General features: G+C 50.1%; 1 protein-coding gene across 31 annotated transcripts in view; it reads right to left on the reverse strand.

Annotated features, from left to right (window-relative positions):
- LPIN1 (lipin 1) overlaps nt 1–20,300 on the reverse strand; it is a 123,715-nt gene that overhangs the window by 12,101 nt on the left and 91,314 nt on the right. For all 31 annotated transcript variants that reach the window (XM_070574397.1, XM_070574402.1, XM_070574408.1 and 28 more), the window contains 4 exons: nt 17,342–17,421; nt 11,943–12,069; nt 9,827–9,975; nt 9,231–9,317 (listed from right to left, as the gene is read on the reverse strand). In XM_070574397.1, coding sequence (XP_070430498.1) covers nt 9,231–9,317; nt 9,827–9,975; nt 11,943–12,069; nt 17,342–17,421 — 443 coding nt within the window. The remainder of the gene's footprint in view (nt 1–9,230; nt 9,318–9,826; nt 9,976–11,942; nt 12,070–17,341; nt 17,422–20,300) is intronic.

Below are 20,300 nucleotides of genomic sequence, written 5' to 3' on the forward strand. Positions count from 1 at the left end.
ATCCCCACCTGCCAATTCGCAGACCTCGTGCCAGCAATGAGCCCATCCCCGCCAACCCATGCTCCATCAAATGCTCCCCTACACTGGGTAATTCCCATTGGCACAGAAATATACTCTAACCTCTCTCATCTCACGCTAAAAACAAGCCAAGCCAACAACAACCACAAAAAAATCCTTCTTAGGTTTTACCTCTCTGGGGCAAATCCCATTTCTTTGTTCCCCCTTGTAGCAAAATCCTTTCAAAGAGCTGTGTTTCTGCACTGACTCCACTTCCACTGTGCCTTCTCCCGTCAACCCACTCCAAGCACGCTTGTTCCCCTCCTCACTGCCCTTGTCAAGGTCACCTATGATGCCACCTTAGCAATCCAGGCATGACTTCTCAACTCGCGTCTGAACAGACTTCCTGGGAGCACCAGACACCGGTGACCTTCCTTCCTCCGAAATACCCTCTTCCTCTGCTTCCAGGACCCCATAGTCTCCTCCTTTGCCCCCCCACCCCCCACCAGCCAGCTCTTTCCAGACGAGTCACCTGGGCTGCATCTGCTCCCGGCCTCCAAATGTACAAGCGCTCTGGGATCCCGGGGCCTCATTTCTTCCCAACACCTCCACCCCCTAGGGATCTCACCCATTTCCAGGGCTTTAAACGCACATTGAAACTGAAGCAGTATAAAATATTTGTGATATTGTGATATAATAAGCACACATTTGATCTTCATCCCCACTTCCTGGCCCAGAGCTTCTAAAACCCTTGGAATTTCCTGAGTGACAGGGATAAGAGGAGCATCTTTTGTTATTCATAACAGGCCCCTCTCATCCACACCTGAGTTAATGCTAACGAGGTGACTCCTGGAGGATGGGACCTGGTTGCCAGAGGAACCAACCACACAATTAGAGGATTGGAACTTTCAGCCCCACGCCCCAAATTCTAGGGAGAGGAGAGGGGCTGGAGATTGAGCTCAATCACCAATGGCCAACGATTTAGTCAATCATGTCTAAGTAATGGAACTTCCATAAGAACCCTAGAGAAGGGGGTTTGGAGAGCTTCCGGGTTGGTGAACGCAGCCATCCACATGCTGGGAGGGTGGTGCACTCCAACTCCATGGGGGCAGAACCTCGACCTATGTACCTCTTCATCTGGCTGTTCATTTGTATCCTTTATAATAAACAGGCAAGTGGGTTTCCCTAGGTTCTGTGAGCCAATGTAGCAAATTATCAACCCTCACGAGGGGGTTCTGGGAACCCCCAATCTGTAGCCAAGTTGGGCAGAGGTGTGGTAAGCTGGGGACCTACTACTCACAACTGGCGTCTGAAGCAGGGGCAGCTTGTGGGAACGAGCCTTAACCTGGGGTCCGGGACCCTAACTACAGGTAGCTGGTGTCAGAATTAAATTAAACTGCTGGACACCCAGTTAACGTGTATAGAGAATTTGGGAATTGCTTGCTGAGAAAACCCCACATTTCTGGTGTCAAAAGTGTTGGGAGGGGGCCGGCCCTGTGGCTGAGTGGTTAAGTTCACACGCTCTGCTTCGACAGCCCAGGGTTTTGCGGTTCGGATCCTGGGAGCAGTAATGGATGGCACTGCTCACAAGGCCATGTTGAGGCGGCGTCCCACATGCCACAACTAGAAGGCCCTACAACTAAAATATACAACTATGTACTGTGGGGATTTGGGGAGAAAAAGCAGGAAAAAAAAAAGTGTTGGGAGTGAAAAACAATTCACAGGAACATTCTTCTGTTGAACACAGCTTCATGGATTTAGTGACACTACCTTTCCATTTTTTTTTAACCATTGAAAACTTAGTGTCCAAAATGAGACATGCTGCGAATATAAAATATACACCAAGTTTCAAAGGCTTACTATAGAAACAAAAAATAAGATACATCCCCTTAATAATTTTTATATTGGAGCCAGCCCCATGGCTGAGTGGTTAAAGTTCAGCACACTCTGCTTCAGAGGCCCAGGTTCACGGGTATGGATCCCGAGTGTGGATCTACTCCACTCACCAGCCATGCTGTGGCAGTGACTCACATACAAAATAGAGGAAGAATGGCACAGATGTTAGCCCAGGGCAAATCTTCCTCACCAAAAAAAAAATAATTTTTATATGATTGCATGTTTAAATGGTAATATCTTTAATATACTGGATTAAGTAAAACATACTAAAAAATTTTTAAACACCATCTATACACTGATGTCTCCCAAATTTGTATTTCCAGTCCAGACTCATCTCTGAAGCTCCAAGGCCAATGTGTGAACTGCACACTCCACATCACCCATTAGATACACAACAGCATCTCACCCATGGCACATCATAAGTGAACGCACTCAGGCGCCCCTCCCAAGCCTTCCCACCTCAGCAAGCAGCACCCCGTTAACCCAGGGTGAAGCCAAAATCTCAGGGGCCACTCTGGGTTTCCACTTTTCCTCACTACCACCTCCACCCCTACTCATTACCAGGTCCTCTCAGCTCTGCCCTCACATGTCCCCCAACCTCCAGGACAGGGACTCTCACCTCTATTCCTGCCCCCCATCAAGGCTGCACTCAGAAAGAAAACTTAAAATTTAGTCAACTCATGCCCAAAGCTCTCCAAAGCCCTGCCATTTCTGTCAGATATAATCCAAACTCTCTGCCACAACCTGCGAGGCCAGTAAGACCTGGTCCCCGCCTTTCTCTCCAGCCCATCTGCTCCCTTGCTCCGGGCTCCCCACACAGGTGTTCTCACGGTTCCTCTCACTCGCCACGTGCATTCCTGTGCTGGGCACCTGCTCGTGCTGTTCCTGCTGCCTGGAACTCTGTTCCCCACTGTTCCCCCTCAGGCTCACTCGCTCCCTCACCTCATCTAGGTCTTTGCTCAGATGTCACCTCCTCAGAGAACCCTTTCCTTGTCCCTTTATTTAATCAAACACCCCCTGCCTTCCCCTCGCCCAGGCACTGCACCCTTGCTCTGTTTACTTTTCCTCACAGCACTTATGACAAATGGAATGTTACGGACCCTTGTTCGACTGCATCACTCGTTAATCCATACACTCCAGGAGGGTGGGGACTTCGTCTCCTTCCTTGCTGTAACCCCAGTGCCAAAAACAGCGCTTGGCAGGCAGGAGACACTTAGTAAATACTTGCTGAATGAGCGAATACAAACTGCCCACTTCCTGTCCGACCTCCTGTTCCGCCATAAATACTTCACGCTGGCCGGACGACCTGTCTCTAGCCTCGCTTAACATGTTCTTTAACACCCAGAAACAGGAAAGTTTTAAGACAAAGAGAGTCTAGAAATATCGGCTTATCTGGAATACAGGGATGCATCTGAAAATCAAGCAACCTTTTTAATTAAACATCTTTGTATCTTAGCTTTCTAATTAATGCAATCTTTTAAAAAAAATCACTATTTCTGTCGACGGCTTTTCACATCAAAGTCCTAAAAGCTGCCACCTGCAAGGTCTGAGATGACAATTTTACTCAAACTTGATTTTCAAATCCATTTCATGGTCTGATCATGCCACGGCATCATTCTCGCCATGCAAGTGTTCTGCCGCAAAGGCCGTCACTAAACTTAGCTGGAAATTCCACCCGAGATGTCCTGATGGGAGAGATGCGTGTTGGTGGCAGCGGGGATCACCTTTCCAGAGACTTCACCCCCACCAACGCTGTCTGAAATTCCCAGTGCTCCCATCCATTGCCCAGGTGGCACCAAGCCACAAAGCTTGCTCTCAATGGAGCCCCTCGTGGGTAAGACTCCTCCCCTTTGCTCAGAAGGGCAGCCAGCAGCAGGACATGCTCCTTCCACCAGTGCACAGCCACGGGGCACTCCTGGCCAGGCCCCAGGCTGGGCTCGGTGTGCACGTGGGGCCCAGCACAGCCGTGCCCTACGGAACAGGGAGTGCTTTAGGGAAAGTGACAATGACAGACACAGGACACGTGACAGAGCAAAGGTGGACACGAGGGACCCCAGGGGTGGGAAGGGCAAGCCCTGCCTGAGGAACTAGCAGTGAACGGAGGTGCAATCCACAGTCTGGATCACCCTTATCCCTCACTATCTCAGCAACTGCAACAGGCCCCTGGGGAAACACCAGAGCCAAAAAGGAAGAGCATCCCACGGCCAGGCTTGGTACAAAGTTTCTCCATCTATCCCAATCTCTACACCCCTCTGAAAACGCTTGGCCCAGAGAGATAGTTAAACACTTTGGAAAGATAACCTTTGGGAGTATTTTCCAAGATAAACGTCCAGACTGGAGTTTCTCAACTACTGACATCTTGGACAACTGGATAAATAGTTGTTTGCGGGGGGGGGGCTCCCTATGACGCTGCGTTGTAAGCTACTTAGCAGCATCCCTGGCATGCTAAATCAACAACCAAAAATGTCTCCAGACACTGCCGCGAATCCCATGGCCGGCAAAATCGCCCTCAGTTGAAAGCCACTGTTGCAGGGAGAAGGTTCCTCTGCAGCCCCATTTGCAGTCCTAGAGGAAGGCCATTCGCCTGCTACCTCGAGAAAGGAAGGCTTGCGCCAAAGTCAGGCTTGTTCCCAGCCCGGCCTCCAAGGCCCTCTGCGATCCGGTGCGGCTGGCTTTCCGTTTCATTTACTCCCACCCGGCCCTCCGCACGCGCCTCCCTCTCCGTGAGCCCTGCGCTCATCCTACTTCCACCCCAGATGAGCTCTCCTCTCTGTCGAGACCCTGCTCATCCGACAAGGCTCAGCTCAAGTGCCCCCTTCTCACTGAAACCTCCTTTGGTTCCTCCCTCGTCCAATCGGAATAAATCTCTCCTTCACTTACGTCCCTGAACTGCAGCTCTCATTGCACCTTCCCATCACTGCCTCGTGACGGGGAGCGCCACCGTCTGCTCCTGCGCGATCACGGGATCCCTGAGGGCAGGGGCCCGCAGCACCCAGTGCAGCACCGCAGCCCCACGCAGCACCGCGCTCAGCACCGCGCACAGCCCCACGCAGCACCGCGCTCAGCACCGCGCACAGCCCCACGCAGCACCGTGCACAGCCCCACGCAGCACCGCGCTCAGCACCGCACACAGCCCCACGCAGCACCATGCTCAGCCCCACGCAGCCCCGCAGCCCCGCGCTCAGTCCCGGCATGACGGCTTTGCAGTCAGTCAGCGAAATCCCAGGGATTCTCTCTAAGGCGGGGCTTGCAAAAGCCCCCTCGGCTGTTCACACACACGTGTGACTTCAACCACATAGCCAGAGGCAGAGCACGCCCGGCCAGCAGTGACCTAAGGGACCATCTAGTCTAACTTTCTCATTTTCAAGACGAGGAAACCAAAGCTCGCAGTGGGGAACGACGTCTGGGGGTCTGTGGGGAGCTGACGGCTGTCACCTCTAGACTCCAGGTCCCCTGACCCCGTGTTCAGCACATGATCCTCTCCCTTAGCAGCAGATAGTAATGACAGCAATAACCCAAGACGACCTGAGGTCAAAGAAATAAGTAGCTGCTGTGGCAAGAGAAGAAAAAAGACCCTCATAAGTCTGCTAATGGGTATTTCCCATCTTCAGGATGCCAGCTTCACATGATACATTCCTTGGGCCACCGATGAACTAACTGATCTATGAAAAGACAGTAAGCATTCATTCTCCCTGTCGCAGAGACAGTGACTTCTGGCTACATGAATATAAAAATTTATACCAAGTAAGGTAGAAATCAGACTAATTACTGTCCAAATTTAGCCCCTAAAAGACCTATTGGCTCAATGATCTAGATACTTCAGGAAATAATCCTTCTTTACTTTCCTTCTACGTATTGAACATATTTGAATATGAAGGAGTTTCATACATCTTCCATTTGTATTTGCTGTAGTTTTTTTTAATCAATAACCAATAAGCTTTGTTAAATCAATAACCCAGAAAGCTTTATATCCTCTCTATGAACAAGGTGACAATCAGCCTGAAAGACCATTTTTCACCGGCTGAGCGTATTCAAACAGGTAATTACATTCAGCAAAAATAAGTTTAATTGCCCTCATTTTCTCTTGTTTCCAGGCAAGTGGCTATGTGCAAGACTGGTTTTTTCATTAGACAAAATACTGCAGTGTATACAATTTAAGTGGGACCCAAATTCAAGGAAAGCAGTGTCATGAAAGAGCAATCAGTCCAAAAATCCTAAGATCCTAAGATCAGTCCAAAAATCCCAAATTAAACGGCATCTCCTTCCTGGCACTCTAGCCGGCTGACTGTTTCCCTAACACATCTCTGGGTAGTCACAAGTAAGAAAGAAAGAACGCCTTGGACTCACGAGAAGAGAGAGTCACAACCCGACGGGTTCTCACCTTCCCCTGCTACGGCTGCCGAGACCCTGGAGAGACAGCGTGCACTCAACCGACAGTCAGCTGCGGAAACTGCACACTGTGTCCAGCCCGGGCGAGGTCTCTGTGATGGGACCGAGGCCACCAGCCAGGCCAAGCCCTTGGTGTCAATAAAGCGCTCAGTAAGCCCAGAGGAGGAGGAGATGAGAGCCGCCCAGGGTCACCGACTCTAGCCTGGAAAGGCTTCACAAGGACTGTGGCGCATGAGCCGGGCATTACAGGCTGAAAAAACGTTGAGCAGCAAAGGCCTGCAGTGCAGAGGCCATCCAAGGAGAATAGGCTGGAAGACGGGACAATGAAGCACGGAGTGAGGACACAGTCAGCCTGGATTAGAGCAAGAAGCTCGGGGAAGAAGCAGCAGAAAACCAGGACCTAGCAGAAGGTTGGCACCCAAAACGGCTGGGTTTCCAAAGCCACACCAAGGAGCTCGCTCTTCACGTGACGGGTGCGCAGGACGGAGCCCTGAGGGCCAGGGCCGGGCTGTGCTCGAGACGGCTGCTCCGGAAGCCTGACCATCACCGCCAATCACACCGGCCTGATTGTCTGGGCGCCACAGGACACATATCGAACTCAATGAACAAATACATGTCAGGCCGATTCCTCTCAACCCAAACGAAAATACAAGAAGCTTTCGGCACTATTCTCAGATCCTCACCAACAGACTTCTCTCATCCTAAACCGACCAACCAAAGACAAGAACGTCAGGTGTTTCTTGGTAAGCTACACAATTTCACTTTTCAAGAAGGTGTCTTTTCTGGGAAAATCCAAGAGAGACATAAATCAAGACAAAAAAAAAAAATGCAACTGTGCCTTTTTTTTTTTTTTAATGTTACAGTAAGGACAGGAATAGATTTATGTTCCAAAAACCAAAAAGAATCAGGCTGTGAACTACTCAGTATCCTGACGTAGGAGGGTTTCTTTCAACTAAAAATAGATGCAGTTTTCAGTGTCATGCAAGTCAAGGCAGCTCATCGGTGATTAATCCTTCTAACAAAAGGTCAGCCCACGGTGAGGTCGTGGGGAAAGGGGTCTGCACACACACCGTCTGCGGGAGCACAGACTGCAAGAACCTTCTAGAGAGCGATTTGGGAATATTGATCAAACCTTTGAATGTGCTCATCCTTTGACCCAACAGCCTGCTCCTGGGAATCCACTTTACAGTAGGCCTTCCCTGAGTGCGTGCTTTCTTTACTCATTGACACGCTCCTTATATAGAACAGACCCTCTGTGTAGACGCTCACTGCCTCACTGCTGGAAACGGTGAAAAACCAGAACTACCTACCACGTGTACCAGTGGAGGACCAGTTAAAGGATGGCCTACCCACAGCACTGGACTCGTGGAACAGTTACAAGAATGAGGCAAACCGTACAGGTAATGAAACAGGAGGATATGTTATGAAATAATGTGAGCACATGTGTGTGCATCAGGGGCAGGGCGAGCGTGTAAGTGAATTCTAAGTACAGCAAGACACAACCAAACTGCCCACAGCAGTCTCACTGGCAGGGCCTGGATTAGCCGGTGGCAGAGCAGGGAGGAAGACACGAGCTTTGCACTTTCACATTCTTCTAATTTTTCTTATTTCTTTTATTCTTTTTGAAAGAAGCATGCATTACTTATGTAATTTTTTAAAGAGGAAATCTAGAAAAGTAAGGTCAAACCAATGAGCTGGGCATCTAAAAAACCCAGAGCTTAATCCCACCAGGATACACGGCCCTCCTCCCAGGAGCATAAGGCAAAGGAGGCCGGAGGCTGTGTCCACTTCACTATCATCCCAAGCACCAGCACAGGACCAGACACACAACAGGCATCAGTAAACGGTGGACAAATGAATGAATGAGGAGTGGGAAAGGGTACTCCGTTCGTCTGTGCCCACAGAGGACTGGAGATAGCTCTGAGTGCCCATCCCCCCTTATCACCACCACCGTGGGCCAGAGGTGAGCACAGCAGGTGGGAATGATGGGCCTGGGTCCTCTGTCCTGACGTTCACCAACTGTGAAACTTCCCCTCCGTCCTACCCCATGGAAAGACGGGCTGTCCCGAGTCAGCCCAAGGCACCTTCCAGGCCTAACTGGCTGGAGAACAGAAAGCGTTGGAGAGAGAGGTTTCACTTATGTGGGAGGCTCTAGTCCACAGAAAGATGGAGAAAGTGCAACCAAGCACAAGCCAGTACTGGGGAGGGAGAAAGCCCGACTGTCTCTGGAGCCTGGAGGTGGACTGGAGAGAAGCAGTGGACTCAGGTCCGGACAGACCAGGGCTTTAACGAGTTCTGCCCATTAGCAGCTGTGGGAATGTGGACAAATCGCTGTAACTCTCTAAGTTTATTTCATCTAAAAACAGAAATGCTACTATCTGCTGTTCAGAATTACTGTAAGATTTAAGTGAAGTGACCCAAGTGCCCAACAAAATACCTACTCTCCCGCCCTGATGTCCCGGGTGTGTGCCCCACAGCGGGTGCTGTCCTGTGACCCACCGTCCTGTGTTTTGGCCACTCAGCAGAGCGCTCCCCCAGACCAGGTGAACGACATGTGCACGGCTGGCTGGCTCATGGGGCCTGCCCTGCAACTGCTTGGAATCTGTACCTTTTAAACTCAAAATAAGACACTGGCATATATCAGACCACTTCTTTACCTGATTCTCTCTGACACTCCCCAAGCCTCCCCTAACGCTGCCACCTTCTTCTTTCTCCATCAGTTCTCGATTCACCCACCAATTCCTTTCCTGTCCTTTGGTACAACACTCACATCTGAAGCTGGCGGGATTCACCGTGCACTCAGGACCCTCCACCGCCACCCCTGCTGACCCTCCCTGGTGAAGGTGCACCCCTCTTTGAAAGTGACCCTGGCAGCAAGGATTCCACGGGCAGCGTCGTGCGTACACCAGCCGTGCGTGAGGGGTGGGGAAGAGGCGGTCCACACTCACTGGCTCACTTTATGGTACAGTTTAGCAATGCCCTGGTGGGTCCAATCCTTCCCGAGGGTGGGCAAAATGTGGCCGAGAGTATCTGATCTACGTAAAGATAAAAATGAGAAAAATAAAATTAAAAGGATGTCACAAAAGGAAAAAAAAAGTTCATTCCAATTCATCACATCATAAATGCCTAACAAAAAAATGCAAATGAGACCCACGACTTACTTTCTGGATAGAAAGCCCAAAGCTAAAGTCATCAAATGAGACCATGCTCAGAGAAGGATATGTTAACAGGCAAAGGGGCACCTTCCATTGCATCATGTGCTACATCAAAGGGAAAAGGCCATGCAGAATGGTGCTCTTTAGAAGCATCCACGTGAGCAACAAAATCAGGGAGCCGACACCGTCCATGGAAACAACCACTAAGCCCCAACTGCAGCTGCGAATCAAGGAGCAAAGACTCCATGAGCAGCACGGACTACACAGCAAACTGCACTGCAGGAGCTCCACGACGGCAGCGGAGGAGAACTGGAATGCTGGCCCAGGCCCAGGGGTCCCGACCGATGAAGGTAAGAGCTCTCCCACAGCCCCGGATCCACTGGACCTACCTAGTGATTGTTCCGTCGATATCAGAAATGATGACTTTGTCGTCCCAGTTCCACAAATAGATGGTGCCTTCACAGCGGCACGTGCCTTGATACTGTGTGGTGACGCTGAAAACCACATCATTGGGGCCATTCTTCAACTTTAAGCTTTTCTGAAAAACATGAATTATGTGTCTGCTTGAGGGGAAGGCCCAGATTGAGGGATATTTGGTTTCTGTTCCATGAAAAGCTGGATTAGGATTTTTTAAAAAATCACTGCCCTGGCCAGCCCTGGTGGCCTAGTGCTTAAGATCCAGCACGCTCAACGCCGTGGCCCAGGTTCGTTTCCCGGTCGGGGACGCACAGGCCAATCTGTCAGTGTCACACTGTGGTGGCTGCGTGTTACTGGGATGCTGAAAGCTATGCCGCCAGTATTTCAAATACCAGCAGGGTCACCCACGGTGGACAGGTTTCAAAGGAGCTTCCAGACTAAGGCAGACTAGGAAGAAGGACCTGGCACCCATTCCTGAAAAAACTGGCCATGCAAACCCTGTGAACAGCAGGGAGCACTGTCTGATACAGGGCAGGAAGGGGAGAGGAGGGCACAGAAAGACAGGGCAGGGTTCCGCTCTGCTGTCCACAGGGCGCTAGGTGGCAGAAGGAATCCACTCGACAGCACTCACAACAAAGGCCACTGTACCATTCTTTCTTTCTCTGTCTTGCTCCAGACCAGGATGGCTCTTTCCAGGGTTTGGACAACCTGGACCCCAGCTCTCCTCTCAGACCCACTTACAATGCAGCTCACCCACTTTCTGCAATGCTGTTCTACCTCCAAAGACAGCGCTAAGCTGATCCAGTATTTCTGGATGAGAACTGTCAGAGAGGGCTAAATGACAGGCTATAAGGCCCAGCAAAATAAATCACAGCTTCAGAACAGGTCACACTTACTCCTCCGTAACTAAATACGAAAGGCCACAGCTGGGGAGATAAACTCAAGCCAGGTGTGGAAACAGGTTTCTCTAAATGACCATGTTTTTAAGGACTATTATACTGACACAGATGGGACGAAAGCAGTCTCAGTGACCAAGCACATCTCATATCCAGAAGCACAGAGCTTAGACTCAGGAAAACCACGCCAGATTCAGAAAGCAAAGTTACCGTTTGGCGGTGTGCATCTCTTTGCTGGGAGCCTCTGGCACACAGGCCCACAAGCCGCCTGACTGCATGCAGGCCTCCCCCAGCGCCACTGGTTGGAGCTGCGCACCACGCAGCTACACAAGGACTGCCAGGCTGCAGGGTGGCACTTGTGGCATTAAGTGGGTGTCTGGGCCTGTCTGTTATCTTTTCCCAATAAGCACCACCACAGCTAAGCCTGGCCCTCACTCACTCTCAGGATACAAGGAAAAGAACACGGATACTTGCTCACTGACTGCTCCTGGGTAACAGAGCCCAGGTAAGGGCCTGATTAAAACGGGCCGTAGACTCACACACAAAAACAACATTGTGACTGGGGGCCGGCCCTGTGGCTGAGTGGCTAAAGTTCATGCACTCGGCTTCAGCAGCCCGGGTTCGGATCCCGGATGTGCACCTACCCCACTCATCAGCCACGCTGTGGAGGCGTCCCACATACAAAATGGAGGAAGACTGGCACAGATGTTAGCTCAGGGCTAATCTTCCTCAAGCCAAAAAAAAAAGAAAAAATTCTCTAGATCCCATCATAATTGCTTGATTTTCCCCAATTTAAGAGATGCATTTGAGTTAGCTCTCAAAGTGGAAAGACTCCTGTGAGATTTTGGTCTATCAGTCATTTACACCTCAGCATAAATTAGCTCCATCAGGCTGCCTTCCTCTAACACTTGAAAACAGGAGCCGCCAGGGCTGCGTCAGGGAACCCAAGGGGAAGTAACACTGACGAGCCAGCCTGCACAGGTGCTGGTGTCAGGGTGAAAACACGGGGTACCAAAAGGGGGTCTTGAGGTAGCCAGAGGGCAGTAGGCACTCTGGGATAGAAGAGGTGCCAGGAGTAAAAGTGGGAGCCAGAGGGCGAGAGGGACACCCAGACCATCCCGTCCTCGGAGTCTGGGCGGCCGTGCCTTGGCCAGTGGCCACAAACACGGCGAGGGAAGAACAGGACACTCACCAGCTGCTCTGAAGTCAGCCGGAGGGTCTTCTTGTAGCCCACGCTGGACAACAGAGCAAGGTGGCCCGCGCTCGACGGCTTGGCAGCTGAGTGCTCTTCATCACTGGAGGATGACTCATGCTTTATTCTGGAACACACAGTGATGTAATCACCAATTAGGAAATGCATCTGGGTAGCCATTAAAAATGCATTAGCCCGCAATCAATGGCGGAGTCAGCGGGTCTCTCCCGAGCGCTGCTCCTGGGTGGTTCTATGCCATCCACCATCACATTTATCAATGAATCTCATAAGTCCCATTCATATGGCTTGCGCATTATTCATCTGGGGCCACCTCTCCTTACTCACGGCCCTATTTACTAGCTATCATCACTCTATTCTAAACCAAGGGCTCCTCTCCCCGATCAGTAAGGTTAACTTCCTTCTTGCCTAGAGGGACGCTCACAAACGTTCTTGTCCCTTCCCCGACTAAGGCTGCAGGCCAAGCACAAGGAGTCCAAATGTCTACACATCCGACTCATCAGTTCCCTGTATCCACCGCTCCAATCCACAAGTCCAAACAATGAGGGCATTCCAGGACTTCCGAACAGGTGCTGGTGAAGACAAGGAGTCTCACGAACCCTCCTCCAGAATCCCTAAGCCCCTGTCCCACGAGCAGGGCTCCTTATTTTCCTGTACAGAATGCAGAGGCCAATGTTCCCAGCTCTTCTAGGCTCTCCCATTCGGAGGGGAGCTGGGAGGTGCAGGTGGGAAGCAGGCTCATTTTCGTTACATAGTTCATGCAAAGCATGTCAGTAATTAGTTGGTCCCTAGATTAAAATCGTGCTACAGCATAAGCCCCAACCCAGCAGTATTAGCTCTGCTTCCCAGGACCATTATCTTTAAAAATGCCTTAATGCTACACAAAGTGTTTAACAAATGTTTGCCAGGCTAAATGGAAAAGGCTGGTGGCCCCCAGCAGGTGCGTCCCAACTCCTCAGGGGCACACCTTCCTGCGAGGCTTCCTGTAGGCACGGCCCTTTATGCAAAGCCCCATCTTATCTTTCTATCTCAATGAACTCTCACCTCTCTACGCCCCCGTGCCCTCTCCTCCTGCCTCCTGTTTCCTCCTTTGCCTCTCCTCCCTTCACCGGAAATGTTGAGGTATCTCCCATGCAGCCTGCTGCTTTCTTAGCCCGTATGTACTCATTCCAGAAGCAGGTCCTACAAACCAATGTTGCCCCAAACCAGGGGAGACTTGAAACGACACCATTATTCAGCACCCTGCTTCTGTGTTATTTCTACCACCTCTGAGGCGGAGACTGGCTCTTTCCACGTCTAGAATGAGCTGCCCCTCCCTACACACCTGCTCCCTGGCCCCGTGAGAGGCAGCCTCTGGACTGCAGGCTGGTGGACTGGAGCTCAGCTCACTCAACCAACACTTATTCACACTGTGCTGGACGTAGATGGGACAGCTAGCACCCCAGCCCCCGTTCTCTGGGGCTTTTTGTCTAAACAATCACAACACAGCAGGACAAGTGCTCCGAGGGGGAAGAAGAGGCCGTCCCGGGAGCAGCTAGATTGGTGGCCCAGGAGCTGCACAGAACAATCCAGGCCGGAGTCGCAGACTTGGCCCTCACTGGGATACCCCCTTGGTGATCGAGCCATGGGAACAGGTGACTATGTCCAAGGAGAAGGACGAGTGCACAGGCTAGAATCCTGCGGGTCCAGGGCAGGGCTGAGCTACCTGTGGGCAAATCAACACCCATGACACTGCGGGCTGGTTCCAGGCGGAGTGGAGATGGCACTGCAGGTAGAACCTGCAAAACCCAGGTGTGAACCCATAGGAACTTCCAGCTGTGTTACTTCCCTTCTTTCAGGCTTGACTCCTTATCTTAGAATGCAGAGGAACAAACTGCATCTGACCCACCAAAAAATTCAGGATGCAGGCAGACAACAGACAGAAAGAACCAGACTGGGAGACACACATCCCAGGCAAGGCCTCGCCAACTACAGGATTCTCTCCGGGCCCCAGGGGCTCGTCTGAAGGACGGCGTGTTCCAACAGATGCTCCCTCCACTTCCGAGCCCTGCGGATCCCACGAGCCAGGCTGGTCCTTCTGAAACAACAACCTAGAGGTTTCCAGACAGATGGAGGAGACACAGTCCTGGAGCCAATCCGGCCTGACGAGCACCCGGGTGGGAACCCGGAAGGAGGCGAGGCCACAGGCCCCTCAGTGAATCAGGAACTGTTTATGCTCCATCCAAACAGTTTGGGTAAAATGAGATCCAAATGTGAACCGAAGCTCTTGGCGACAACAGATTGATGTGTGCCTCTGCTGGTGGGACGTGGAGGCAAGGCAGAATAGCTGTCATTTCCATCTGCCGCTTTCAAAAAAACAAGACTAAATCCGTGCAGCTTGCCCTGTTTGAGGGAACACAGAAAGGAAAACAGATACAGAAACTAAAATGGGAGCTGTACAGTTGGCTGCTGGTGGTTCCGGCTTAGGGTGAGGACACAGTCATTCAGGGACTCTGGCACCCGAGAGCAGCAACGTAGCCGTTGCCCCCTACTCCCGCAACGGCTCACTGAACGTTGCTCACTTCACAGCGTCTGCAAGAAGCAACCAAACAAAAGGGCTCATCTCGCTTGAATGTCTGTGTCCAGCTGAGTAGCTGGGAGCCACATCCAAGCTAGCACCTGTCAGAGGAGGAATCCTTCAAATGGTACGTTAATGATCTATATGGCGCCATGCCATTTGCTCAATTATGAGACTACAGGGACTGCTCTGTCAATCACATCTGTCAATCAGGCAGGCACTCCAACGCCCTTTTTCTTCGTCAACTGCATGAATCTAATGAGGAGACTAAAAGTCTAAGATGCCAGTCACAATTAAAAGATTTATGTTTCTCAAAAAGAACTTTATATTAAAACTTTTCAAAATCTCAATTCCTTTTCACAAGAGTCAATTCTTCATTTTTCGGGCTTATTGATTAAGTGCAGCATGACTAACTCAGAATGGTGAGCAGTCAAACTATTTCTGCTTAACTAGGAAAAGCACTGTTGTCAACATTTGAACAGGATCATGTCAGGTAATAAAAAAATCCAAAATGCTTCAAATAAACCGCACCTGCTGACGTTCCAACTCGGGCAGAGCTGCACAGGTGTCCTGCTGTCCCCTCACCCTCAAGCCACCCAGAGTCCTCCCCGGGGCCTCCAGGCTGCTGAACAACAGTGGAACCACACCCTCTGCACACCGGACCCTGCACAGCTGCTGTCACGTTCTCTCCCTGTTAAGCATCTTGGGGCCTCAGGCCCATCTTCCACCAGGTCTGACAGGCATATTGCAGGCTGAATTTGGCAAAAATCCTGAGTTTGGCCATGTCGCAGAGTATATTTTAAAACATTTGAAACTGCAGTTAGGATGAGCATGTGACCTCAGGTCACCCCAGAGCCACCCTCCCGGCAGCTCCCACACAGTCACCGCAAGCACCTCCCCTGTGTGGCCCTGTTGGGTTTTTTGTTCTGGATCTCGCTTGTCCTGAAGCTGTGGTGAGGATGACTGAGCCGAGGTCTGAGATGCTGCTGTCACTCTCTTCCCCATTTTCCAGCTGGAGGAGGAGACAAGGAAGGGCTGAGGAATTCACCGAAGATCACACAGAAGGCTGACAGAGTCCCTGCTCTGACGTTCTGCCCACGCTGCCGCTCACGTTTGAAATCATAGCTAAGACAGAGAGGTTCTCAAAAAGAATTCCAGGAGAGCAGGGCGTCTCCAGCGCAGCTAAACCGCCAGTTTGAACTGCTGAGGATCGGCTGGCATCTTTAATTGTGTCCCCTCTCACGGCGGTGACCACCTCCTGTGCAGCCTCCCCCGGCCGCCCTGGGCACGAACATCACGCCTGTTCCTTTGCTCAGATACGGAAGGCAGTTTGCCCAAAGCCAGGATTCCAAACCAGATGTGCCTGACTCCAGAGTCTGTTTACAGCCTGCTGCTTCCCACTAACAGGCGTCAACAACCACGTCCCAGTGGATTTCTGGCTCTACCCTGGCCACTTTACATGTCCCTTCAAAGGACTGCACCTGCCTTCTCCCTTCCAAGCTCACTCAGAGTCAAACTCAAAATTCCAGGTTGGGGAAGCATCCAGGGAATCGTGCCTGAAAGCCCTTCCCCGGGAACAGGGCAGAGACGGAGGGTGAGAGGGGAAACGTCAACCCTGTCCCCCTCCGGTGCAGACCCGCAGGGTCAGGCGGGCAGGGGCAGCGCCAGGGCGCCACCAAGGAGAACAGAAAGGGTGTCCTCCCACGACATCCCGGCCAGCGCTGGCTGGGCCATTCAGTCACCTTCAGAAACGGCTCTCAGGCCCCGCACGCCCTTCCCCACAGCCAATAAGAAAGTCAAATTTTTTCTTACTTGCAACCCACATGAGTTTCTACTTCCAACAATGAATTCTGGAAATAAAATAGTTCACGACAGAGAGCTACAGCCAGGGGTCTGAGGACTTGAAATCTAAGCCCGCCTCTCCTATGAGTCAGCAATACACTCGGAAAACCTCGTCAGTTCAGTAACAGTTCGACATCACCGATGAAATGCCTGTTCTGTGTCAGGCATGGGCTTGGCCTCCAAGATATTAAAATGATTAGGATATGCACGTTGCCTTCGATTAATTTGCTAGCATCTTCCATCTGCTAAATAAGAAACGCAATCCTGGGTTTCTTTAGCATTGGAATACTGTAAAGGCAAGGTCATACGTAAAAGGCATTATATTAGGTCATTTAGGGTCAATATACAGTATCAACATCAGAATTAGTGGCTGACGGCACTGCCCTCAGAGTAGTTACCCTCAAATCCATACAAAGAGATTAACCCGAAGACAAAACGCCCTGGGCACGAACATCACGCCTGTTCCTTTGCTCAGATATTGACTAGTACTATCAAAATCTAATGTCTCCTATGCCGAGTTAATAGGCATCCATATCAATACTTAGAAAAGTATCAACATCAGTTCCCTTATATTTACACTTACAGGAAAGGCAAGTTTCTTCAGAAGGGAAACATTTTCATGTCACTGTTAATCTAGTATTTATCATCATCATCATCAGGACTACTACTATTCTTCTGTATATTAAGCGCTACCACACAGCAAGACTGTAAGTGCCCTAGTCACGTTATCTCATCTAAGCCTCACATTTATTTTGCAAAATAGATATCTAAGGGAGCAACTGCCTCCATCTGATTGATGGGAAACCAAATGAAGTCAACTGCTCCAGGCCCTGGAGTAAATAAAAGAGCCAGGGCTGCAACCCGGGTCGGCCTGCGTCCAGGGCCTGTGCTGTTGGGTGAACCGGATCAGCATGCGACGGGCACGCGCCATGACCCTGGACACAGGAAGGAGCTGCAGCACACGAGGTGACCCTCACTGTACCTGGTGGCCATGCCAAGCTGTGACGGCTGCTCCCCGGTGCTGTGGCTCTTTCCAGCCAAGCCCTGCTCTGGCTTACTCTCCTGGGGAAGAAAGAAAGAAAGTCAGAGGAGCACCAAACAGAAGTGCCTGTGCGCCCGCTGGTGTCCTGCAATGGACCCTCTTTCCTAAGCCCAGGGCAGGGCCCACACGCCTTCCCAAAGCACAGCCCCCAGGACGGCAGGCCCTGTTATGCCTTTGCTCAGAGGGATACAAGTAAGCTGAGAAGTATTTTTGACAGAAATGAGTCTGTTTTCCATAAGTGTGTGTGGAACCAAACCAAACTCCATCATCACTGCAGCTGATGCAAATGCTTTATCAAGGGCTGCCTAGATACCCGAGGGCTTTCAAAATATTTTCTTTTAATTGCTGATAGAAATGCCTGAAAATATTTTCACACCATATTTCGCTTGGGAAAAGTGTGGAAGCATTCCCTCTTTTTCAATACTGCACACTCTTACTAGAAAATGCTCCTGTGATATACCAGAAAGAGCCCAGGAATTCTAGGAGATCTGGGCCCAGTCCTGCTTCTCTCACTTAGGAACCTGGGGCAAGTCACAGAACCTTCTGGAGCCTCGTTTCCCCACCTGCAAGACAGGATGACAATGCCTATCTCTTAACGCTGCTCTGAGGACTATGGAGATGCTGCACATAAACACAGAGCCTGGCACCTGGCAGGCAAGGGAGGAGGAAGACAGCCACGAGCCCCGGACTCCACGGGAAGTCATCAGAGCCCACACAGAGGTGTCAAAGGATATACCACTAAATATCATTATTTGTTGTCATTTGGTCAGCAAATGAGTGAAATAAATGATAAGCAGGGTGACCATCTTAACACATGATGACTACAAACTATTTTCAAATATTCTTTAGTTTTTTATAAGCACACAAATAATTGATATGAAAACATGCCCAGTTAATTTTTAATCTATTTAGTGAGGCAGGTAACATAGCCACTATTAACAATTCTTTATTAGTCTAGTTCAAAAATATATCTATCTGAAATAAACATATTTCAGTTTTTTTAAGAAAATTTAATTTCACAGCTTTCCCTATTTCATGCTCGTATTTTCCTCAAATCAAGCTGGTGAGAATTTGGATACTCGACAATAAACAGGCCTTTGCAATAGCCTTCTGCCTACATTCTAGAACATTCTGCTCCCTAGCAAGGAAACTAGGAAGGCTGTTTATGCCTTAAGTCCCCTGAAGGAAAGCACGTGGGTGCTCCACCTTGTCCACAACCCTGGGAGATAAGGGACAATCAGTAAAACGCAGGTTTGACAACTTTACCTTGATGTGACTCTTCCAACAGACTTTTTCCTTCTGAACTAACGGAATAGATAAACTGAGCTCACTGAGTTCCCGTCACTGCTATAACACCCACTTGAGTGTTATCCGTGGGCTTTCTATCGGCTTTCCCTCAACAAGTATTTGCCAAACGCCTGCTCTGGGTCCAATATGGGCACAAGGGCTACCACAGGGATCGGAGCCACACACGGGCTCTGCCTTCCTGTAGTTTAGGGTCCAGAGGGGTAAGAGATGTTAATCAGTCACATTCAGTTTACAAATTAATCATTGCAAACTCTGACAAAATTTTTGAAGGTAAAGGTATATGAGAGCAAAGAGCAGTCCAGACTCATCTGCTAAGAAAGGACCACTTGAGATGCTAGTTAATTAAGGAAGAAGGGAGAGAGGGGTCCTAAGAACTAGGCAGAGAAAATAACACCTGCAAAGGTCCTGGGGTAGAATGTACTCTCAGCCAGTGAGGCTAAAATACACACAGTAGGGGCAGAACGATAAAAGATAAGGCCATAGAAAGAGGCAGGAGCTAGAAGACGCAGGTCCTGTAGTCCATCTTAAGGATACTGGTCTGAAGTATAAGAGCCCTGGGAACCCACTGAAAGTTTTAAGCAGGGAGTAGCATAAATTGGACCCATATCCTAAATAGACGAACACAGCTACAGCACAGAGAATGAGGAAAGAGGCAAGAATGGATACAAATTGACTATTGAGCAGCAAGCCTGGGAGAGATGGTGGTAGCCTAGATTTGTGGGAGTGGAGCTGGAAAGAGAGGCAAAATCTAGGAAGTACTTACGATGGTAAATACGACTGCATGTGAAGACTGAGGAAATAGGAAGTGTCTAGCCTAAGGATGCACAGTGGCTGCCGCTTCTAACTGGTCCAACAAAAGGAGAATTCACAAGAAAATCATCAGTTCAATTTTAGGGATGACGAGTTTGAGGCACTTGACGTGCCCATGTGGAAATGTCTACCTAGCTGGCTATCTGATAAACGGACGTGGAACACAAAACAATGTCTAGTTTGGAAATAAAAACAGAGCCAACATGTGGGCATGGGTGAGGCTGCCTAGAGAAAAGCAGGCAGTGAAAGCAGAAGAGGGGCCCTGAGAAAACGCTTGAGGACCCTCTTGTGGGAAACTGAGCCACAGAAGGAACGGCCCTAGGAGGAGGAAAGCCAGGTAGACAACAGCAGGCAAGCCAAGCAAAGAAAGTGCCGCAAGAAACAGGTTGAGAGGTTAACAAAGATCTGGAAAAAATTACAGGCATTTATAGAAACGGAAACCAAAGCCACGTATACTCAGACACGCTAAGTGGAATGACTAACGAGGGTGAGTCCACCGCTGGAAGTCTAGCTCTTTAATAAAACTGTCCTACAAGCCACGGGAAGACACTTAACTTAAAAAAAAACAATTAAGCTATCAGGTCAAATACTTTCTTTTTACAGATGAAGAAACGTTCCAGCGAGGCAGTGACTTGACCGTGGTCTCCAAGCTAAATAAGTTCACAGAGCCAGGAGGGAGAACCCAACTCTCTGCTCACTCTTCCAGACCCTTCTCTGCCGTCCCCACATTCTGTGATGCCTTTCCCTGCTTCGTGGCAGAGGTGGCTCCTGAAAACTCACT

The sequence above is a fragment of the Equus przewalskii genome, chromosome 14 (assembly GCF_037783145.1).
Source record: "Equus przewalskii isolate Varuska chromosome 14, EquPr2, whole genome shotgun sequence".
NCBI classification, from domain to species: Eukaryota; Metazoa; Chordata; class Mammalia; order Perissodactyla; family Equidae; genus Equus; species Equus przewalskii.